The 25,108-nt window shown below is 39.5% G+C and overlaps 1 protein-coding gene and 1 long non-coding RNA gene across 2 annotated transcripts; both read right to left on the reverse strand.

Moving 5' to 3' along the window:
• Nucleotides 1-1,439: 1,439 nt before the first annotated feature.
• Nucleotides 1,440-7,532, reverse strand: LOC121396273 (myoferlin-like). Its single transcript, XM_041571091.1, has one exon. The coding sequence runs from the start codon at nucleotides 7,213-7,215 to the stop codon at nucleotides 1,510-1,512; it is 5,706 nt and encodes a 1,901-aa protein (XP_041427025.1). The 5' UTR covers nucleotides 7,216-7,532; the 3' UTR covers nucleotides 1,440-1,509.
• Nucleotides 7,533-13,164: 5,632 nt separating this feature from the next.
• On the reverse strand, nucleotides 13,165-18,699 carry LOC108697479. Its single transcript, XR_001932434.2, has 3 exons — nucleotides 18,009-18,699; nucleotides 17,023-17,130; nucleotides 13,165-15,672 (listed from the first exon to the last, which is right to left on the reverse strand). It is a non-coding gene; the product is annotated as an uncharacterized LOC108697479 (long non-coding RNA).
• Between the last annotated feature and the right edge of the window lie 6,409 nt (nucleotides 18,700-25,108).

Genomic DNA, 25,108 nt, shown 5'->3' on the forward strand with positions numbered 1-25,108 from the left:
CAAGTGAAAAAACAACAAAACTTTTTTGCTTTTTCAACACTGCCTTCCAATCTTTTTTAAAATGCTGCAGGGCTCTTTCCTCTATTTCAGCAGTGCTTTATTCATGAAGGGAAAATGGCATATAAGTGTCTCCCACTCCCATCCCTTTAAGGACGTTGGTTACTTAAAAACTGTTTTTCCCCACCAGAAGTGCACACTATGTTTTTTTTTTTTTTAAAAATGCCCCTCTGAGTGCTGGGATACCCACAGCAAGATGGAGCTTCTGGTGCAGGCAGCATGTTGTAGCTCTGAGAATTGTACCACAGCTGTTGCTTGTGAAGTACACACGTGTGATGCCACAGGCACGTGCATAAGGAGTACAACGGTACTTGTTTTGCGCATGTCTTCATTAAAAATGGCTGCCTGCACTAGGAGCTCCCTTTAACTTGCACATGGGCTGGCCTGCATCTGCATTAGCTGTGCACTGGACATCGCAATCAAGATTTTCAACGGCATAAAGCATAGGGTACAGTTAAACTAGTGACGTGCGGGTCGAGAATTTCGCAACCCGCACCCGACGCTAACCTGCCCCCTCCCAAACCGTACTCGCCCCGGGCCCACTCCTTCCCTCTTTTTATAGACTCGCGCCCGCCCCGCAATGACATCACAAAAGGTGCGGGGGCAGGCAGAAGGCTATAAATTCCTGCGCCAGAAGCCAGCAATACTAGGTCACAGACCACGACCTGAAGATTTGTGCATTAGTCGGCCCAAACCTGCCTGACCCGCAGGTTTTGGGTCGGCCCACACATCACTAAAGGTGGCCATACACTGTCAGATTAAAGCTGCTGATATTGGTCCTTTAGACCGATTCGGCAGTTTATCTGCCCGTGTGGGGGCTCCCGACGGGTCCTCCCGATCAATATCAGGCCAAAACTCGGCCAAATATCAATCGGTCAAGTTTGATTTTTTGTACAATCCAGGACTGCATCGGCTAGTTGATGCAGTCCTGCCAACCCATCGGAGCCCATTCGTACTATTGTAATCCGATCGTTCGGCCTCACTAATTGCCCTGCTGTTAGTAGGCATATCGGGTTAAGATCTGCTCGTTTGGCAACCTTGCCAAACGAGCAGATCTTATAGTGTATGGCCACCTTAAGTTTAACCTCAGGTGCATGATCACTAAGGGCCAAGTACTTTTACCTGGGGTAATAGTAAATTACAACCACACTTAATAAAGACTATTTTCACACAGGTCCTGGAGTATCTCAGCATAATGAATAACTACAAACAACAATTATAAAAAAATCTTATAACTTTTATTTTCACTTCATTTAGGTTAAAATACAGTTTTTATAGGTATTGGTAAAGTTACAGAAGAGATGAAGCCAATGTTATCATGCGGTTTGGCCCACCACCCACCCTAAACCGCATAGATAACATGTTTGGCTGCTACACTGCTGCTTTCTTTCTTGTATCTTCGCCACTTGCTCTACATATCATTTTTTAATTGTAGTAGTTTCACTTAGTGTTTCATGAGAGAATCAGAGGCATGATATAACTCAAGAAGAAGAGAGTGAAAATTACAAATAATACAATGACTGCAGCAATCACGCACTCTCTTTGCTTGCATAATTTGCTGATGTTGCGCCACCCAGCAAATTTCAGCATTTTAAATATGTTCTGGAACCAGAGAAATGACGTTTCTGGACGCATTGGTTCACTCAGAGTTGGATTTGTATTTGGGGGATCTCTCCCCTTGCCAGCTGGTCTTTTTTCTGCTTCTTGTTCAGTAAGGACCTCTAATGTCAGTTCAACTTTGCCTGTTAAATTGTATTGTTCATCAGTTTCTAAATAGCATGGCCACCATCCTTTTATGGATTTCTTTTTAAACAAAGATACCATCTGTGGCTTGTCCATTAACTTCAGTGAACACTCCTTTGGTTCTGTTGCTGGCATAATAACATTATTTAAGTCAAGCTCAATACATCCCAAGTAGTCATCTCTGGAGAACTTATCATTATCCCATATCTGAACAAAAAGTTTGGGTGGCAGCTTTATCTCTGTTGCATCAAGACTCCATACGTGTTCCTTTTTAGAAATAGTGCACTGTTGTTCTGCTGGGAAGTAATTAAATGGGAAGACAAATCGCCAGTTAAAGTTGCCTTCTCCATCCAGAGATCTGTAATGTACATCTGTTCTCTGTTTATCGTCTTCGTGGCCAAGAAGCCACCCTTTGACATAAATATCGCTCATTTTCTCTCCAAAGAGGTTTATATCATCAAGGATGACATCTTTGGTGTTCCAGACAATCACGCGTAGAACATATTGCTTAGGTTTGCGAGGTACTATATTAACAGCAGGTCCCGGAGGTCCTAAGCTTTTTGGGAAAATATCCACCCACATTTCCACTCTTCCTTGTGGAATGTCAGGTTGGCAAGTGCTGTACAATGTCCTCGTCTCAACATGTTCTGGAACCAATTCCTGATTATGAAGGGCTTTAAGAGCAAGGCATTCACTTGCTGGTCCAAGGAATTCATGAGCTTTTTCAATACTTGCTGAAGTATACCGTGACCCTGAAAATATCAGTGTTCTCCCGTCATCTTCATAGACAGGAAGCGGTAGTGCTCGACATTTGGCGAAATGCTGTAGGATTTCAGATGGCTTCAGCTGATCCCGCCATCGATTTACTCCAGATATGCAATACGTTTCTGGCAGTCCACAATGGCTTCTAAATCCAGAAAGAAGCCTGTTTTCAAGGTCGATAGTTGTTTCACCGACTTTGTCATCTCCTGATAGCGCATCATAGTCATATACAAAAATTTTCAGGTCTTTCTCTTGAGGTATAATGCAGCTCAATTCGTACATTTTTCCAAACATTGGATTTAATGTGTTGGGTACATAGTTCTCCCGGTCTGTAACCACTTTCTTGTTCAATTTCAGTTTGATATAAGGATCACACAATCCATTGTTATCCTTTGGCTGCAGGTCTATGCCTCTCACTATGTATACTCGCACTATGCACTCCTGAGGCCTACTATCTGGCAACTCACGAAAGTGCTGTGGAGGTAGTGGGGCATCTGGATCCTCTGGGATCTGATACATACAGAAAGATCCCTTAAACTCTCCTGCAACAGTTGGCTCATCATCATAGGTAGCCTTTCCTGTGTATAGCTTGAACGTCTGACAGAAATCTGTAAGTCCGAGGAACTCTGGAACTCTCTCTAACTCACAGTCGTACACTTTTAAGGTATCATATTTCCTCTGGGTGCACAGGTCAGACTTGTCGTGTTCTCCTTTAGAGGCAAAGTACTTTGTCCACCAATCAACATCATCTTCCTCCTCTTTAGCTAGCAGACTTTCTTCTGCACCTTCCATGTCTATCACAACATTGGGACATGTAGTGATAGGTGCAGCTTTAAGGTCTTGATTCATGGTGTAGGGATCACAGTGGAATTCCTCTAGCTGCTCAATAGTACATTGCCCTACAACTTCTTTCCTTCCAAAATGCTTATTGGCTATAACTTTTATAACAATGGGTGGAGTATATATTTCTTCTTGTGGTAAATACACTCTCATGACGATAACTGCACTCTGGAAGTTTGGATTCCTTCCCAATATTCCAGTTATTGCAGCTTGAACCATTTCTCCACCACATTCTACAATAAGAGTTGCAGATCTTGCAGATTCCAAATGACTTATATTTCGTAGGCCCCAAGTAAGTATCTCAATGCTAGTTAGCTTTAGCACTGGCCGAATTCCATCTGGCACCATATAAATATTTGGTGCCCTCTCCGATGGAAGAACAGGTAGATTGCATCCATTGTTTTCTGGAAGGAAAAGTTCTGCGGCCACAAGGATGTCTCCACAGTGTCTTTTTCCCATTGTAACCGGACACCAGAAAAGTTTTGGTGTGTCACTTATATTTGGGTCCAACTTCACCACTGGGAAAAACAAGCTTCGACCAAGGAAATCATCTTCTCCCCTTTGGTCACTGTCATATAATTCAATAACAATGCTAGGAGGATTCTGTTCAATTTCACAGGGCTCTCCAAAAATGTCAATGTCACTAAAGACGAGTGTTTGGTCCCACGTTGGATTGAGGGTACAGTTAATTATTTCTGTCCTCTTGCTTTGGTAAAGAAAAGAGACATGAGCATATGGATCTGAAAAGCTGTCTCTATCCATTGGCGTGAGACCACGAGCCTGATACAGGTAACATCTAAGATGGTATGTGGAAGCTCTGCCAAATGTACAGGAAACAAAAGGAACATGCTCCCTGTAAAAGTCTCTTGGCTTTTCTATTTGGTCTTCTCTTTGTTTATCTCCATTAACAAGATAGCCTTCCAGGTTAAATATGGAAGATGTTTGAGCACAAGAGACCATATTCCTTATCCAGCACCTTCGACGGAAAGTGTCAGTGCTGCATTTCTTCGTATGAAATCTCCAGCCTGACACTGCAGCATACTCCCATCCTTTGTCCTTCTTTGGAGGCATAACCTCCTCCTTGGGTGTAGAGACTTTGGATCTCCTGCGAACCAATCTTCGACGGCGATTGGTATGATAAGTCTTCTCTGATGAAACCCAGTGCTGTGGCAGGTTATCAGGAGAGGAAGCCTTTCCGTATTCCCAACCATTTTCATCCACAGCCCGGTTCACATCACATTTCCATATATCATCATCCCAGATCCATCCATGAGGGCAGTCAATCTTATCTGGTGAAGATAATTTTTCACCGGTAGCATTAGTGTATGCTTCCTTTGGCTTTTGCCATTTTTCGTTTGAAAGTCGCCTCTCGTGTTCAAACACTTCATCTGTAATTTCTAGGTGCTCGTTATAATCTTCATGTGGTAAGCTCCTTTCATTGTTAACCTGCCAATCGCTTTCCCATTTCCAGCCTTCGGGAACCACAAATTTTTTTTTCTTCAGCTTCACTGTGCCGGTGGCATCAGAGAATTTGTGGTGATTTAGCAGGAACCTGGAGCTCCATTTACCTGATAACCGTGACTGATTTTCATACATTTCTGCATGAACACTAAAAGTCCCTTGCGCGGATTTGTTAAATTCACTCTCTGCTTCAGACAGTCCCAGCCACAGGATCACACGCAACTGAACTGGAACATGCCTGCCTTCGCTTTTGTCCAGAGGGAACTTAAGAAATATGGTTTGTATCTTTCCACAGAATTTGCCACATGCCTCTCCACCAGTCTTGGAGAAGAGGATCTGATGCGCAGGTATACGGGCGTAGGCCACTCTCTTTTCTGCCTTTATCATCCAGATGATGATGTCTGGCATACTGTTTTGTGGCTCTTCAGACAGCTGTTGTAGTCTGTCTATCCATTCCTCAATCATAGGTAGAGTTGATTTTACATCGGTTACTTCCCTTCTTATTCTGGTAGCTGCCTCCCTGATGTGGGTTAAGGCAGACAACCGAAGTTTTTGCAGATGCACGTCTAACTCATTAACATTATTCTTTCCTACCATAGGAGGCAGTGGTTTCCTAGCATCTTCAATAAGCTGGTCTAATAAACTCTGCCATATTGAAACCGCTTCTGTCTTGGTAACATTTGCTTGTAGTGCCAATTTCAAGGAAGATAAGCCACATTGTAGTCGATCTGTTAGGGCAGTAAAAATATTCACTGCATCCAGACGGTGGCTTATATCTTCCCAATATGATGTTAATGCTACTACTGGCTTTGAGGCATACCATGGTATGTAATAGTAGAAGTTGCCATCAAAAAGAGGTTGTCTATATTGTGTGGTTGATGGCAGTGCCTTACATGTGCTGTCAAATTTGTTGCCATAATTGCCAATGCTCACTTCAAACTGTACAGCTTCACTGGCATCTTGCAACATAGTAGCAGAATGGAATACTGCACACAAGCTGTATTTCTGCTTGAACTGGTATTTCTCAACAGCAAGAACGTCCTGTTTAGAGATGTCTTCAATCCCCTTTGTGGATTCATCCAACGAAGAAGTAATCTCCACTAAAATTCTTCCTCGATAAGCAATACCTTCTCCTTTTCCATAATTCAGTTCATCATAGTGGTCGGGATAGCGTTTGAACTCCCTTGGACTTCCATACAGGTTTATATAGCTTGGTCCAAAGGTTGGTAAAAAGCCTTTATTTAGGCCAGTCCCTTCAAAACCAGTAGCTGGTGAAAAAATCTTGGACAGGGCCAAGTTGGCTGTTCCCACTATGTCATTCTTATTTGCTCTGTCCCAGTCATACACTCTAAGCCTAACATTATCGCACATTGATGGGATCTTCATAGGCAGAGTGATGGCTTGATTCCATATGGGACAGCAACTCTCCTTAATTATTTTCGTTTGTACTTTCTCCCCAGCAAATGCAGCCTCTATAAAGGGATCCGCTAAATTCTTCTTGTCAACAGTTGACCTGAAGAGTCCCTTTATGCTTCTCATAAAAGTATCATCCATCTGGGGAATATCATTAGCTCTGTAGATTTTGACAACAGACGTTACAGTCTGCCGAACTACCCCACTTGTTAACAGTAGATTATTTTCCACATCATCATCCTCATGGTGTCCTGCAGTTTCAGTCGGTGCCTGATCTCCTCTTCCAAGAATAAAGATGCTTAACTTTAGATAGCCTCTTGTTGATAAGGCTGTATCTTTAGGTATACTCAGGGCAACCCATTTTCTTATAACTGCATGACCTGGTTCATCATATATGAATCCAGCATCAATCATAAATTCACCAATCAGGCTGTCTGCTCTAAATGCACGAGACCTAAGTGCCTGAATGGTTATAGGCTCCATACGCAGATCGGAAAGTGATCGGTGCATGTCGTAAGTCAGCATCTGATTAAAGGGAGGATTATTACCAGACAGTATTCTAGTATGTTGAGTCTGGTGTCCAATTTTAACCTTTACAACTGGCTTGATATTGTTTCCAGTCAGCTGACGTCCTTCTATTATCCGAACCTGAATCTTAAATTCTTGAGCATTTTCATTCTTCTCTATTTGTGAGGGAATGTTAAATGGCTGGTTGGCTTGCTGTTGTTTTTGCTGCTTAGGAGTGCTAGCAATTTCACTCACCACAGCTCTTCCTTCCTCAGCAACAATCTCAGCAACTTCATGAGTTTTTTCTATCACTGGTGCGTATTGTTCTTCTAAATCCTTTGGTTTCTTTGATTTTTTTCTAAATAATTTTCCCATCATTCGAAATGGTTTTGTAATAGTGCTTGAAAATTTTCTAGTTTTGGAGACCTCCATCTTCTCAACTGATGGTGATGATCAGATGGAGATCAAATATTGGTAATAGGTGTATATAAATAGACTATAGTACAAAGTAGTTATGAGCTAACTATCTCTGCCAATAGTCTCAAATGAAATGATCTCTAAGTAGGCTACACTTGTGTTTTGTGTCTCAGAAGTAAGTGATGTCACTCATTACTATGACAACCCAGGTGTTTTTGTTTGAGCAGCATTGTGATGTCATAAATGTTGCTATGACAACCCAGGTGTTTTGTTTGAACAGCATTGTGATGTCACAAGTGTTGCTATGACAACCCAGGTGTTTTGTTTCAGCAGTATTGTGATGTCACAATCGTTACTATGACAACCCAGGTGTTTTTGTATCAGCAGTATTGTGATGTCACAATTGTTACTATGGCAACCAAGGTGCCTTTGAATCTAGTCTAAACTAGTCGAGTCTAATCTAGCTAGTATAATGTTGAAATAACAAATTGTTCCTGATATTATTTACAAATATGACTGCTCAATAAACACTCAAAAGTAAATTAGTGTGGGGTAAAAAATGCATCCCCATTGACTTCTGTAGATTTTAACTAACATGTGGGTTCCTTTGAATTTTAAACATTTTTATATTTTATATGTATTGAAGTTTCAAATTTAGAGAGTTTTTAAAAAATAAAAATAGATAAACCTGAAATGCACAGTTTGTACCATGAACACATATCATAACAAATATATAAACAGCACATTGTCTAACGCTCCTTATTAATACAGGACATTGGAAAGTGAACCTAGGGGTACCTACACTAGTACCTAAATTATTTTATCACTTTAAAGTGATACCGACACTAAAAATGTTCTTTTCAACAATTGTTACTATGGCAACCAAGGTGCCTTTGAATCTAGTCTAAACTTGTCCAAACTAGTCAAGTCTAATCTAGCTAGCATTATGTTGAAATAACAAATTGTTCCATATCTTATTTACAAATATGACTGTTCAATAAACACTCAAAAAATTAGTGCGGGGTAAAAAATACATCCCCCAAATATATAAACAGCACATTGTCTAACACTCCTTATTAATACAGGAAATTGTTGTAGTTTTAGAAAGAGGCATGATTATTTTTAGCTGCAAATTGCATAAAGTGAACCTAGGGGTACCTATACTTGTATCTAAATTATTTTATCACTTTAAAGTGATGCTGACACTAAAAATTTTCTTTTCAACAATTTTCCCCACCCCTACTTTGCATATGCAAATTTGGATCCGGTTTGGTCGGGCAGAAGGATTTGGCCAAATCCTGCTGTAAAAGGCCGAATCCCGAACCGAATCTCTTTAGTGCATCCCTAAAAAAAAGGTTATTTTCTGTTGCCATTATCTCTTTAATAACATATTCTATTTTGATATGTATCTCTTAATACGGTAAATGATCTAAGAGGTATTGGAATGATTATCAATGGGCAGTATACATTGGTCAGTACAGGTATGGGACCTGTTATCCAGAATGCTCAGGACCTGGGGTTTTCTGGATAACGGATCTTTCCGTAATTTGGGTCTTCATGCCTTATGTCTGGTTTTGCTTCCAATAAGGATTAATTATATCTTAGTTTGGATCAAGTACAAGATACTGTTTTATTATTATTATAGAGAAAAAGGAAATCATTTTTAAAAATTTGGATTATTTGGATAAAATGGAGTCTATGGGAGACAGCCATTCCGAATTCGGAGCTTTCTGGATATCGGGTTTCCGGATAAGGGATCCTATACCTGTACAATAAATGTAAATCTTCATTATCTTTGATGCTGTCATACACAGGTCCCATTACCATAGTTACATTTAATAGCAGTTTTTTGCATCTATGTTTATTTTTTTGGTATTATTTTGCCGTACCCCTGCACCAGCCAATTATATATAGAAACCAAATATGTTGCCGTTTAAAGAAAACGAACACAACAAAAAGAATGGTATGAAGCACAAGGTGTTTGTATCCACAAATTTTCAAATGAAACTCTAAGGTATATATTCTGTTAATTGAATGAGATACGCCCGGTATATCATTAATACAATTAATGCTTTATTAGTCTTCAGTCAAATGCAATTTTCTAGTGTAGTCTGAAGAAGCTGACCTCCGCAAACCACATCAGGTGTGACATCACTTCCGGTCTGAGCATTGAGTGGATGTACAGGTGGAACACATGGGAGAGGGAGACGCCGGCAGAACCAATCTCTTTGTATTGCAAAGGTTCACCTCCAAAATCTGTACTATAAAACTGGATTGTTCGATATGCGCTCAGAAGTGTGATTTATAAAAAGGAATACCCAGGAGTTGATATTGATATGCTGTTTTGAATCTTGTAAATTGCCAATCCCACCAGAGAGTGGAGAAGCCACATGCTGAGTTTTACTGATTGAAGAAAACACCATTGTGCCTTGTTTTAATTCATTTTACCTTTTCAGCAAGCACTGCAAGCACCTTGTTTGACTTAATTATAATTTTATTTTGGAGATAGCACTTTGTAGAAATCACTATGGTACTTTAGAAAACACAAGAAAGATCTGTGCATAGATTTTCTATGGTTCAAGATACACACAGACTAGTATCGCAACACTTTGGTGACTGCACTGAATATTTATAATATTGCACTAGGTTTTGTTATTTGTTTTTTCCCATAGCCTGTTGTGCTGATCTATAATTGTATCTTGATGTGGCGCCTACAAGCCCATCTCATTCCTCAACATGGATGCTAAGGTCTTTGTTAAAATCATATCCCATAGACTGAAAATAATGATTGAGTGATGGGCGAATAGTGAATAATGATGGGCTAATCTGACCCATTTCACTTCACCGAAAATGTTCTTTTATGAGGCATGAAAATTTTATTTTCACCCATTGGAGTCCATAGGAATATTTTTTGTGGCGAAATTTCGCTCATCACTAATTAAGAAGCTAATTGACCCTGACCAAGCTGGCTTTATGCCAAATAAGTCTACCAATATTAACATTCAGAGACTGTTCACCAACATACATGCAGACCACACCAACAAGGGCTCTTGAATAGTGGTGTCACTGGATGCTGCCAAAGTCTTTGACTCCATAGCATGGCTCTATTTCCTGAAACTCCTAGAAAAATTTGGCCTAATTCACTAAATGGGTAAAAAAAAATGTTATACAAAGTGCCGACAGTGAGAGAGAACACAAATTAAGGTGACCAAATTTTCAGAGTGAAATCCGGGGACGGATACACTCTCAGTGAGTACATAAATATAACTAAACATAATATAATATATAATATCCGCAGAACTCATAGCAGGATCTGGCACAGAGTCAATTCCATGTATAATATCCCCAAGACTCATATCAGAATGGTACAGAGGGAATTCCATGTATAGTTCCTCCAGGAACTCATAGCAGAGTGACAAGTGGCAATTTAAATTACAAATAGATTATTATTTTATACAAACTGAACTTTTCAAAGGAAAAATTGTACAGCAAGAGCAGCTGCAGGATGGAGGTATACAGTGAAAAGATCCTGCTCAAATAAACTCTCAGACTCCGTTGCCTAAAGGTGGCCATACACAGGCAGATTAAAGCTGCCGATATCAGTCCTTTAGACCAATTCGGCAGCTTATCTGCCCATGTGTGGGGGCTACCGACGGGTCCAACCGATCAATATCAGACCAAAAATCGTCAAAAATCGATCGGTCAATATTGATCGTTTTCAATTTGTTATGTTTTGGGTAGCCGAGGATGAGTAGAGTATAACAGTGCTTTATTAGCAGAGACTCATGCAGCCATTACACAACAGTAACATAGTAAGTAAGGTTGAAAAAAGACACATGTCCATCGAGTTCAACCTTTTTTTTTTTTATTATTATTAACTACCTATCTGCCAGTTGATCCAGAGGAAGGCAAAAAACCCATCTGAAGCCTCTCCAATTTGCCTTAGAGGGGGAAAAATTCCTTCCTGACTCCAAAATGGCAATCGGATTAGTCCCTGGATCAACTTGGACTATGAGCTATTTCCCATAACCCTGTATTCCCTTACTTGCTAAAAAGCTATCCAACCCCTTCTTAAAGCTATCTAATGTATCAGCCTGTACAACTGATTCAGGGAGAGAATTCCACATCTTCACAGCTCTCACTATAAAACCCCCTTCCGAATATTTAGGTGGAACCTCTTTTCTTCTAATCGGAATGGGTGACCTTGTGTCAGCTGGAAAGACCTACTGGTAAATAAAGCATTAGAGAGATTATTATATGATCCCCTTATATATTTATACATAGTCATCATATCACCCCTTAAGCGCCTCTTCTCCAGCGTGAACATCCCCAATTTGGCCAGTCTTTCCTCATAGCTAAGATTTTCAATACCTTTTACCAGCTTAGTTGCCCTTCTCTGTACCCTCTCTAATACAATAATGTCCTGTTTGAGTGATGGAGACCAAAACTGTACAGCATATTATAGATGGGGCCTTACCAGTGCTCTATACAGTGGAAGAATGACTCCCTCCTACTGTGAATCTATGTCCCTTATAATACAGCTCAAGATCTTATTTGCCCTTGATGCTGCCGACTGGCATTGCTTGCTACAACCAAGTTTATTATCTACAAGGACTCCAAGGTCCTTTTCCATAATGGATTTGCCTAGTGCAGTCCCATTAAGGGTATAAGTGGCTTGGATATTTTTTGGATTTATTAGCTGCCCAGATTGCCAGTTTGTCAAGATCGTGTTGCAAGGATGCCACATCCTGGATGGAATTCCAGGATGCGGCATCCTTGCAACACGTTTAAGCTACCAGGAAGTATGCACAGTATAAGTATGAGCACAGTGACATCTACAGGCCATTTGCATGAACACCACAATATGCACTCATATTTAAGCTCCCAGCATTTTAACTTGGTAAAATTCACTATTGAACATCTCAGGTGATACTCCTGCTCACATTGGAGGAATGACACATTTTTGTGATAATCTTGAAGATCAGTGGTTTATTGTGTACCTTGTCCTCAGACTACCAAAGAGTATCCAGAAGTGGCAGCCAGGTAAATACAATATATTTATTGCTGTTAACCTCTGTGTGACATCTAGGTCTCTGTCACACACACTGGTCAGTTTTAGCATGAGCTGATTAGTGTTTAGGGAAACATATGCAAGCACGGAGTAAGTGCTTTGAAAGGCAGCAATGTTAAACTGTGCTATATATAGTTAGATAGATACACACACACAGGTATAGGATCTGTTAAACAAGTTATCCAGAAAGGTCCAAATTGCAGGAATGCCATCTCCCATTCACTTCATTATAATAAAATAATGCGAACTTTTAAAATGTATTTCCTTTTTCTCTGTAACAAGTACCTTGTATTTGATCCAAACTAAGCTACAATTTACAGTTTAAATAATAAGTAGACTTAGGGTAAGGTCACACTGAGCGTTTCTGGGAGATTTAGTCGCCTGGCGACTAATCGCCTCATCTTTGCGGCGACCAGTCTCCCCGAACACCTTCCCTCACTCTGCGCTGGCTAAAATGAAAAATTGCCGGCGCTAATCATTTCCGAAGTTGCCCGAAGTTTCCTCGTATTACGCATCGTTTTCCTCGCATTGCGAATAGTCTTTCCATTACTGACTCTTATTACATTCCCCCGTAATTCTTTTGATGTATTGTTGATGGTGAGTTTTTGCTGAAAAAACCAAAATGGTTGAAGCCTAAAAATAGTTTAAATCAAATAAGTAATGTAAGTAATATATACTTTTACAATACATTTCACTTCAGAGCTGTGTGTTCTTTTTAGTATATCTGTTTAAAATCATTCATACAGAGAGAATAACAGACTTATAAAAGTATTTGGGTCCTTCAGCCAGACAAATCAGAAAAGCTCCTATACACCACACAATAAAAAATTCCCAAGTTTATTTAAATATTCAGAAGATAACAGATTATGTAACTGTGTTTCTCAATTATTAGAAAATAATAAAAACACTTGCACAACCAAAGCTTTTATGATTTGGATTTCCTAAACATAGAACTTAGTGGCATAAAACACTTTTTATATCTATATAGGGTCACTCAGAAATCCCCTAATAAATCATTTACTGCAGTTTGCAGTTTAAAATAGCACTAAGAAAACCTCCTGTAGATAAAACAATTCACCTATATAAAGAAATCTTGCTCCTGGCTGGGGTATATAAATTAAAATGTAACTGCTGTGTGTGGTTTGATCTCACGCTGCGTAAACTTTGCGTCCTGTGACACCACGCCTAATCTTCCAGCGGAACTTGTGCAGAGCAAACTTCTACACATTTCGCACTTACCGGTAGTACTTTCTTAAGAAATCCATTAGAAATTCAACCACAAGTATACTTGATTAAAAAATACACAATTTATTAGGCATATTTAAAACACATTCCCCCCTAAAAAATAACTTAGTGGTTGTATACTGGAGGGGACCCTGCACTGTTAACCAACAACAACAATGTAATATTGATCCAACAATTAAAGTTGAGTATATCAGTACTTCCTACATCCACAATGGTGTGACTTTTACAGTTCACTTTCATTTGGCCACACCTTTCCTTATATCCTCCTAAAATGCTTTGATAGACAAAATCCCTTAACAATGCACAATGCGTTTTCTCTACCATGGAAAAAATGCAGTTAGTTTAAGGCTTATGTAATGTTTCTCTTCCCATTACCCCACAGGCCTCATATTAATGAGGGTATCCGCTTAAATACTCTGGTACAGTAACATTATAAGCGACATAAACCTCATAAGAAGCCAACAACATGGGTTGTAGCCAGAGATATTTTCACCAGGGCCATGAATAAGTCAGCAATAAAAGAATTAACCATTTACTCAAACCTGTTGTAATAACCATTATATGGCAGGTATTTTTCTTTATCATGTGAAGCTACGTATTCTGCCTGTGTGTCAGGATGAAGGAGATCTGCATGATCTAGTAAACAACATAAGCAATATCCCAAGCCTTGGCGCTGCTGTCTGCACACCCAGAGGGATTCTTGGCATCAGGGCGAATAACTAAAGCTGTGCAGAGAAAAATCAGTTGGTAAATCTTTTTATTACTCCCTCCCTTTTTAAGACTGTAGCTGAAACTTAAAAGCTACAAAGCACAGCTTTGGGATCTTTACTACACAGAGTGCCAAATTCAGCATCGCAAAGCAAATTCAACCTAGAGCATTTTTTTTCTATAATTTCAGGTTTCCTATGATTCTAATTGATCCAGATGTCAGGGAGTAATTAAACAGCCTAAACTTAAAATACATAGGCTTAAGCACATTGATTATTTTTGATGTTAGCCGCAGAATTAGTCCAGTCTATATAATTATTATATTTCTGTTGAAGGTACCCAGAGAGAATGAAGGACTCCCTCCACATAGCCCGCTGCTTTGTTACAGCTGGAATTGCAGTGATTCTAAAGGAATGCTCGCGTCTCAAGTTCTGCTGCTAATAAGACATTGCAGCAAGGGGTAGATGTCAAAATATTCACTACTTTACTGCCCTTGAAAAATAGAGCTGCACTCTCCCAACCCAAAAATTGTCTAGAATAAAAAAAAATAGTAACAAAAGTTCTAGGAATTGAGAGTTTTCTGTATTTTACTTTATGTTTCATGTTTAGTATGGGTTGGAAAATCCTTCCGGAGTAGTAAGGCAGGCATTTCACAGTCCAATACCCTGCTTAGTGTAACAAATACATGAAGTTCACACACAAAATAAGGTATATCCAATAAATAAGTAGAGTAAGTAAATGGATCATGTCATTGCAAAAACAACTCCAGTTCCCGACAGTGTTAATGCTATATGGTGTTTTGACACTCTGGGGCTGTTCAGGAATCCAAGACCAGTGAATTAAACTGGTTTTAACCTTGGGTATTTGTTATTATTTTAATGACAGTAAGCAGGAAGTCATAAATGTTGTAATTTTACATACACTACTGGTTTCTGTTTTCAAAACAGCCAACATTTTGTTTGTGATAGTACTGCTCTAGTCAAGATATTCCTTTATGAAAAGCAGTAGTCCTAAAAGATTTGCTTATAAAATGCAGTACCTCTTCCTGTCCCACAGTGGCGTGGCATGCCACCAGTGAGCTTTTAGGAAAATGGCCAGTGTTGAGATGCAGAATATCTGATCTACTAAACTTCCAGCCCCACTTCCTCTGCCACTTCTCTCCGAACTGTCTCCTCCAGCCCCACTTCCTCTGCCACTTCTCTCCAGACTGTCTCCTCCAGCCCCACTTCCTCTGCCACTTCTCTCCGGACTGTCTCCTCCAGCCCCACTTCCTCTGCCACGTCTCTCCGGACTGTCTCCTCCAGCCCCACTTCCTCTGCCACTTCTCTCCGGACTGTCTCCTCCAGCCCCACTTCCTCTGCCACTTCTCTCCGGACTGTCTCCTCCAGCCCCACTTCCTCTGCCACTTCTCTCCGGACTGTCTCCTCCAGCGTTTCGTCTGAAACTCACTAAATATTTTACAAGAGCACGGCTAAGAGATATGAGTAGTTTTATACAACGATAAAAGAGAGTTTACAGAGAGGAGAAGCTTTATTCAAAAATTATTGGAGATGAAATGTTGATGGTGGTCCCCCAAGAAGTTATGGCCATTTATAAAAACAGCCCTGCTGCTGAAGCCAGTAAAACAATAGTAAGCTTGGGATCATACATACTGTATATATGGTGCTGTTGTACATATGTACGGCTGCTGTACGCAAAATAATAGCATAAAAGAATAATAATAATATGTAGGTGCAACACCCCCCGTCATATATAAATATACTGTGGTATTTTAAAGTTTGTGAACCCTATAAAATGTTCTATATTTTTATATGAATGTGACCTAAAACATCATCTGATTTTCAAACAAGTCCCAAAATTACATGAAGAAAACCTAGTTAAACATACAAAACAAAAATATATTTGGTTATGTAGTTATTGAAAAAAAACCTGCTTGTGGCAAAAGTAAGCAAATACTTAAATTTATCACATAATTTGAAGGTGAAATCAGAGTCTGGTGTTTCAGTCAATGGGATGACAATCAGCCACCTCTTCTCTCCTACTCTACTCCTACTCCTTATTATTGTTGTCAAATTTTAAAACTTTAAATAAAAACTATAAAAAAAAGTTAGGACTCCACCAATCAATAGTCAGACAGATTGTGTAGAAATGGAGGAAATTCAAGACCCCTGTTACCCTACCCAGAAGTAAAGATAACTCCAACTGCAAGGCTTCTAAATGAATCCAGAGTAACTTCGAAGCAACTGAAGGCCTGTCTCATATTGGCGACAGTGGTGTGTATAGCAGGGTAGCAAGAATAAAGTCACTGCTCTCACCTAAAAATCTTACTGACCGTCTACAGTTTGCTTAAGATCATGTGGACAAACTGGAAGGATGAATCTAAAATAGAACTTTTTGGTTAAATGAGGAGCGTTACATTTGAAGAAAGGAAAACACCTTATCCTATCTGTGAAACATGGATGTGGGAGTGTTCTGGTTTGGGCCTGCTTTGCTGCTTCTGGGCCTGGATGGCTTGCCATTATTAATGGGACAATGAATTATGAGCTATAGAGAATGCTAAATGAAAATGTCAAGACCTCTGACCATGAACTGAATGGGCTAAAAGTGCTAATTGTGCTATTTTGCCATATCCCTGCAGAGAAATATTACTGGGCTTAACCTCCCTGCATGCTTTATCATTGGTTGTTTGTTGGGTGATGCTTGGAGGTGCAGTCCAGCATCAGCTAGGGACTCTAATTTAAATAACATTAGTCTAAGGTTGAGTGCTCATTTAATATGCACAGATAATAATCCCTTACCTATATCACAGAAACCAGATACAGCAGTGTATATTCCAGCAGGGAGTCCTGCCGAGCAAGCAGGCACCTCTTTCTGTGTGATACCAGAGTGATAATCACTGAGAACATCTAAACCAGAAGTAAAACTAGGTTAATAACAGTTTATCAGCAAACATATATATATATATTTTAACAATCTTTAGAGTTGGAAGGAAGGAAGGAAGGGAGATGTTATGTTAATCCATAGAAACAGAGCATAAGGGCAAAATACAAGAGTCGGTACCCATTTCTGCTAGACTGGTAAATAAGGAAAATGGGTCACTGGGTGCTGCTAACTGCAGCTAGGGGTCAGCCTTATGTAAGAATTCAGTTCTTTCTACTCTCCTCCCTAGTTCATGTATAGTTAATTTGTTATATAAACTGTATCCCCTCCCTTCTCCATGGCTCAGGTCAAAAAAGTCTCATTGATTCTGCCAGAATTACTTTTCCATCACACATAAGAAAAATCAATCAGCCTAGCCTGAGGATTGTTATTTTAGAGGGAATTTATCTTCCTTTGGCATCTAAATGACAGTGCTGCATCTATGGAGGCTATTAAGCCCAAGCAGCTAACTAACACAACGTTGTTGGGAGGAATTAGTGACTCGTCCACCTTTCGATAATTCACAGTGCAGCAAATAGGTCTCTTTAAACTGGTGGGGGGGCATGAGATATTAAATAGTATCACTAAAATGCCTAATCTCTATTGACACTGAAGTGATAAATTAAGAGCTAAAATGCACTGAGGAAACTACAGCTCAGATGATCTCTAGGGAAGAGGGCAGCAGATTGAAGGCTAAAGAAAATATCCCTAAATGATTCCATTATCTTGGCTACCTTCTCTATGTTAAGTGTATATAATATTTTCTAGGATTATACAAACCAGAGATTCCCATCCATGTTTCCTAGAGATAGTAGACAAACAAAATTAGACAAACATGTTTATTACTGTAAATGATGGTGCTTACCTGAGGGTAATAGATTAGTCCATTTGCTTGGCACACACACTTGCTAGCGGATATGTTTTTTTGGGTCGGTTTCCTCGTTTGACTGCAGTACTAGTGACTCTCATGCCACGAAGAAGGGCCTGTGCCTGCAAAAAGAGGGAGGCTTAAATCATCCCATAAACATTCCACCAGCAACGTGGATTCCAGGTACTGCCAGATCCATGATAAAATCTTTCCCATCACACATTTGTTTTGGCAGAGGCTTCTCTATGGGCAGGATTATATTGCAACTCACTGATAACAACAAAGGGAGTTGAGGCAAACTGTGAATAATGGGGGGATATGTAGTGAGCATCATACTGCCAAACTGGTGACTAACACAGCATGTAAATTGGGTTAATTTAGCTTAAATTTGTGTGCTGAACCCAGACGGTAGCCACTGAGTGGGAACAGAGTAAACGTCTAATTTATAGCAGCGTGTCAGTGATTCAATTCCCTTTTATTTTCATTCCATTTCTTGCCTTCTGGCAATGTTCCTAACACTTTAAAGAAGGATTATAGTCATACCCCATCACGGACACATTCATGAGTTAGGCAGCTGGCAGGACTGACACAAGCCTGGGCAAGAAGAAAATCAGAAGAACATCATGTACACCCTAACAAAAAATACCTTCTCTAAGCTATGAATGTGGATTTGTGTTAGAACAAGCTACCGGCCCCTGGGGAAGAAAGGAACATGAAAGGGTAATATAGATCCCATACAGACTCACTAGGTAATGGAATGTTCCTTTGTTAAAGCATTGCATGATTATAAACTGTAATCCCTATAAATGAGATGTTAATGGAAATCTATAATTAATAATGTACAACTAGCACCATGTACAGATCTGGCAAATGACTCTCTTCCGTCTCCGATACCAAATGGTAAAGTGCTATTTAGACATTTACACACATAACCTTAACACACAAAGAAAAATGGAGATCCAAAAAGTGACCAACTGTCAAATATTCATATAGAAGTAGTTCCCCAGTGGAAAGCCGCTCCAAACAATAATTTCCTCCTCCTCAGCATAACAGACAAAGGCTAATGTCAGAGTGATAGCAAGACAAGACATATTGTGTAAAAAAAAATCTCTAAATGTAAAAGGAATGTGCTTAAAGGGTTGGTTCACCTTTCAATTAACTTTTAGTATGTTATAGAATGGTCAATTCTGAGCAACTCTTCATCATGTATTTATTTTTATAGTTTTCTTTATTTATTAACCTTCTTTTCCTTCTGACTCTTTCCAGCTTTCAAATGGAGGTCACTGAACTCAACTAAAAACAAATGCTCTGTAAGGCTACACATTTATTGTTATTGCTCATCTTTCTATTCAGGCCTCTCCTATTCACAGTCCAGTCTCTAATTTAAATCAATGGTTGCTAGGGTAACGTGGACCACAGCAACCAGACTGTTGAAACTGCAAACTGGAGAGCTGCTGGATAAAAGCTAAATAACTCAAAACCCACAAATAATAAAAAATGAAAAACAATTACAAACTGTCTCAAAATATCACTCTCTACATCATACTTAGAGGACGATTTATCAAGGGTCATATTAATATTATTTGCAAAAACTCCCATAATCTCCCATGAACTCAAAATTCAAAAAAAAAAAAAAAAACCAGACCAATCTAAAAAAAATTTGGGTGAATGGGACCGACCCGCAAACTTGAATCAAATTAGATTTGAGATTTTTACACAAAAAAAACTCTATTTTCAGGATGTCTCAACACTGATCCCAGGACATCCCCCCATAGGCTAAAACAGCAATTTGGCAGGTTTAAGGTGGGGAATAGTCTAATTTGAATTCTTAAAGGGCCAGTACATGATACATTTAAAAATTTGAATTTGAATTTTTTTTAAATTTTTTAATCCAATTCCCTAGTCAAATTACACTAAAATAAACTAAAAATTTTAATTTTTGAATTCTAATTCTCACTTTGACCCTTAATAAATCTGCCATAAAGTTAACTCAAAATGAACATCCCTTTAAAAATAAAGATGTGTTTCAGGCTTTATCAGGATTTATTAAAAAATTCTTGCTGCCTCCTTTCCTAGGCTGTGCAGGGAGCTAGTGGCACTGTAGGATAGGAACCAGCAGCAGCTTGGCTGACCTGTTAGGGAACTGAAGCCTTTGCTTGTGTGACTGCAGGGCTGTGATTGGCTAGCCATCTCCTTCTGTGCTTCTGGCAGGGACTGTTAGGACACATCCACCCCTTATTTGAAACAGGAATAGCAAATCTAGCAGATCTGAAACATGTGCAGGAAGCAAAGCACATCTATGGAAACTCCAATAAATTGGCCATTTTTAAAGATGATATTTTTTACCCTAGCCTGAAAGCTGACACATACCTGTATATTATTCATTACTGCATACAAGTTTACGGAAGTTCTCCTATGCTATATGTCTCCATTAAAACCACTGGAGGTCCACCTGTTACTATGTGTGCTTCAGGCACTGTGCTTCCAATTGCTTAAGCTGGCCATAGATGCAAAGATTTGATCATACGAATCCTCAATTCATACAATTTTCGGACCGTGTGTGGAGAGTCCCGAATTTTTTTGTCCGGCAGAGATCAGTTGTTTGGTCGATCGGACAGGTTAAAAGATTTCTGTCGGCTGCCGATAATATCTCTGCATGTATTGCTGATCGTGCGATTTTCAGTGGGAGACTGTCACCAGCTTTGTCGGACATAACTATCGCACGATTGCTGTCAGGGGCAGAACATTGGCTGATCTGTTCTTTTACTACTTTATTTGATCGGAATGGTTAGTGGCAGGTTGGGAGATGGGGAAGTCCAATCATTTGAGGATTCGAACGATTGGCTCTTTGTATCTATGGCCAGCTTGAATATGGAAAAAGGTGACAAAATAGGAAAGTAATTTTGACTCTTGCGGTCAGCCGGTAACAGCAGCATTCAGGTTTCAATATTTTTCTTTTTATTGAATTTTTTTTTTAAAATAGAACATACAGTCATAAATATGACATATCTTATTAATAACAGTAAAACGTTTACATCACAAGATAAAAATGGTAAAACGGACCAGGTCTGAACTTTAATGTATAAAGAATTGGTTAATAGCTGTAATTATACATTAAAACATTCTTATGAAAAATTTTCTTAATCTATAGGACCAATCACACTACAACTTTATTTTTGTTGTTTTCCTAAGTGGAGCAGAGCCTAATGGAAACGGGGGGAACAAGATCCTCCCTGCTAAGTTTCCAAGGGTCGCATCCATCCCTTAAGGATATATGCAGTGCATTTGTGTACAGCAGCATTCAAAGCACCCAGTCTAATATCAGCCAAAAGACACACATAACCTGTTCCAACCTTCTGGGGCAGATTTACAAAGCTCGAGTGAAGGATTCGAATTAAAAAAACTTCGAATTTCGAAGTGTTTTTTGGGCTACTTCGACCAACGAATGGGCTACTTCGACCTTCGACTACTACTTCGACTTCGAATCGAACGATTCGAACTAAAAATCGTTCGACTATTCGACCATTCGATAGTCGAAGTACTGTCTCTTTAAGAAAAACTTCGACCCCCTACTTCGGCAGCTAAAAGCTACCAAAGTCAATGTTAGCCTATGGGGAAGGTCCCCATAGGCTTGCCTGTGATTTTTTGATCGAAGGATATTCCTTCGAATCGTTCGATTCGAAAGAATTTAATCGTTCGATCGAACGAATAATCCTTCGATCGTTCGATCGCAGGATTTGTGCTAAATCGTTCGACTTCGATATTCGAAGTCGAACGATTTTAGTTCCTAGTCGAATATCGAGGGTTAATTAACCCTCGATATTCGACCCTTCTTACATCTGCCCCTCTGTGTTGTACCTTTATATAGTGTGAGTAATAACCAGGGTCGGACTGGAGCATTGGAGCTGCAACCCAAAGGGCCTTCCTTGCAGTCACAGAGCCCCCTCCTGACTTCTTCAACTGTGAACCCCTACTTTCTCTTTGCTTGGTGCAATGAGCTGAAATGTCATTTCTTTAAAATATTTCTGGAAGAGTGATTTTCATGTGATTGCATCAGTATATTTACCTTTGATCTAAAAATTCAGATCAGATAAATGACACTGAGAAAAATGTAGGATATTAAAAGGAGACTGTGAATGTGATTTCTAGCACACAGGTGTAAGATTCCAATTCTCATGTAAAGTAACAGTATCCGTCGTATAAATGCCCATGAAAGATTTTCTATAAAGTACCCTGTCACCTAATAATATGACATGAGAAATCTACATGTTCTGTGTCTCACTTGCAATTTGTACGTAGTGATTCCATTTTCCTGCATATCACATCCGGAACATCTATGCCCAAAGATAAGTATAGAGCCTACCGTTAACAGAATTCTAAAAACTTAAATACATTAAGGTTTTTTTAATATAAAAAACAAATTTTTAGAGGAAAAAAAAAATCGAGATTTATTATACCCCAAGAATGGAAAAAGTCAGAATAGTAAATCCAGCATCGCAGACCTGCCGAGGTTGTATATAAGTCAATGGGAGAGGTCCCTATCCTGTTTGGAAGTTTCTGTGGTCTGCGCTGGAATTAGTCCGAAAATCCGACTATTTCGGGCAAAAATCCGAAAAAAAATCATAAGATTTTGGAAAAACCTCCAACAAAAATAGCATGACTTGGGTTTTATTGAGTTTCACCCTGATCCGATTAAATTGTGCTTTTTAAATAATAAATAAGGTCAAATCCTGGATTCTAGCTTGGTCAGACTTTTTCTCTGCTCATTCTTCTTGTGTTCAATAAGAATTTTGTGTAACTCTAATTTAAAGAGAAAGGCCAGGGACATGTTTAGTTCATGTGGGTAGATGGAAAGTACACATTTGCTTTGAATATATCCCAAAATATTTGCTGCTACTTATCTGTATACCCATTAACCATCACGAGTTCAGCATAACAGTTTAGTAAGTGATTTCTACCAATCAAATGTTTACTCTGATGGTGCTGCAGCATGCCAATCACTGGTATAAATATAACTGCATTCTGTCTATATCATTTTTTCCCTATAGTTTCGATTTTTGTTCATGGGGCATAAAGCAGCAGAAAGAAATCTCTTTATTAGAATACAGCTAATTCTGTAATTTGGCCATGACACTAATATTTTCACGCACTAAAAGTGTCCAGGTGGCTGCATCTGAAGTAAGCTGTTGCGTACAGAATGGCTAGGGGTTATATTACACTCATAATTCTAGTCACTCCCACATAAGTTGAAGCTAAGAAAACATAACAAGTAATTTTTCCTTATGACCTTGCTATTTTGGAGGGGGTGTTTAAAAAAGCTGTTATGTTTTTAAAGGTATTTAAAAATTATGTATGTCCTTTTTGACCGATTAAAGAATTCAACAACCTCAAAGTTTGCAAACAAATCATTTTTGCGATGGTTCGAAGTGGATGCAATAAAATTTCGCAATCCCAAAACCTTTTTTGAGCAAGAATATTTAACAACACTCCAGAGTAGGTGTTAAAGGAGAATTCAACCTGTGGGCAAAAAACCCTGTACCCCCCACCCCACGTAGACCCCCCTCCCTCCAGGCTAACTACCTCCCCGGGGAAATGCACCATACTCCATACTTACCCCTCGTCGCAGATTCTTCCAGCGAAGTTCCACGCATCCATCTTCCGCGTCCTCGGTAAGCTGACTGGGAGATCAGCAATTTCTGTGAAATTTCTCGCATGCGCAGTTGTCGCAAACCGGCAAACTGCTCAAAATGAGCAGAAATACCAATCTCCCAGCCAGCTTACAGATGCGGAAGATGGATGCGTGGAACTTAGCTGGAAGAATCTGCGACGAGGGGTAAGTATGGAGTATGGTGCATTTCCCCAGGGGAGGGTAGTTAGCCTGGGGGGAGGAGGGTCTGCGTGGGGTGGGGTCTACGGTTTTTTTTTGCCCACAGGTTGAATTCTCTTTTAACGCTAAACCTTTGCTTAGCGAAAATGTAATATTTACCAGCGACTGATTTTACATTGTGAGCAGTGCTAACATTCGCAAAGATGCCAATTTAAATAATGCTTGCGACTTTTAATTACAATCCCCCTTTAGGCTTTAAAACCCTTGCATGCGTGCTTGTCTTGAAATTGGCTGCTGAAATAGTGTTATAGAGACTAGCAAATGCCCAGTAAAAAAGCATATCCTGAGGGGGCTTGTGTTTATGGCCATTATGGGTTAAAAGGCAGATGTGCTGAGAGGCAGACACTCAGTTACTAGGTGCTGGCAGAAAGAAGCAGGCCCAGACTGGCAAACTGTGAGTTCTGGCAAATGCCAGAAAAGCTGCTATAAGATGCCTTAGACAGTCACTATTTAGTGGGCTGGTGGGGGGCTGCTTGGGCCTATTGTAAATCCCAGTCTGGACCTGCTTTGAAGGTTACGAGAGGGAAGGGGGTTTAAATGGGTTGACATCTGTGATTCAGAAGCTGAAAGTTCCTTCTTATAATACGATATTTTCTGCCCTTAATACAGTTGTGTAATTTTTAAGGTTTTTTTTCTCTACACAACGTATTATTTGTTGTGCAACAAGAGTATAAACTTGCCCATGTATACTTCTAAAGAAGATCTCCCAGGTCTTGCATAAGCACACATTGGTGCAAAAATACTTTTTCTTGCTAGCCAGTGATCAACATATTCTGTGTTTATTCTCAATTCCAGAGTGGTTCTTGGTCTGTCGTACTGGGCAGTCTGGTTAACCGTATATGTAACTAGGGCCAAATAATAATAATAAAAAATTGAAAATTCCGTTTTTAATAAATCTTTCTCCTCATGTAAAGCAAAAATTGTTGGCTCAGCTGAATCCTATACACTGTAAAATGTAGCATATATTGCATTATATTGTGTGGCCATTTAACTGGTCAGGGATCACAAGTGAGAACCATCGAAACTGTGTGTGAACTGGGTACGTGGCACATAGGTACTATTTTGCAGTACAGGCATGAGATACAGTATGTTATCCAGAATGTTCAGGAACTGGGGTTTTCCAGATAATGGATGGTGAAAAATACAGGGAAATACTTTTTTTGAAGAAGGATTATCCAGAATAACAGGCCAAAATAACAATAGATTGGCT

Source organism: Xenopus laevis, chromosome 7S, assembly GCF_017654675.1.
Source record: "Xenopus laevis strain J_2021 chromosome 7S, Xenopus_laevis_v10.1, whole genome shotgun sequence".
Lineage (NCBI taxonomy): Eukaryota > Metazoa > Chordata > Amphibia > Anura > Pipidae > Xenopus > Xenopus laevis.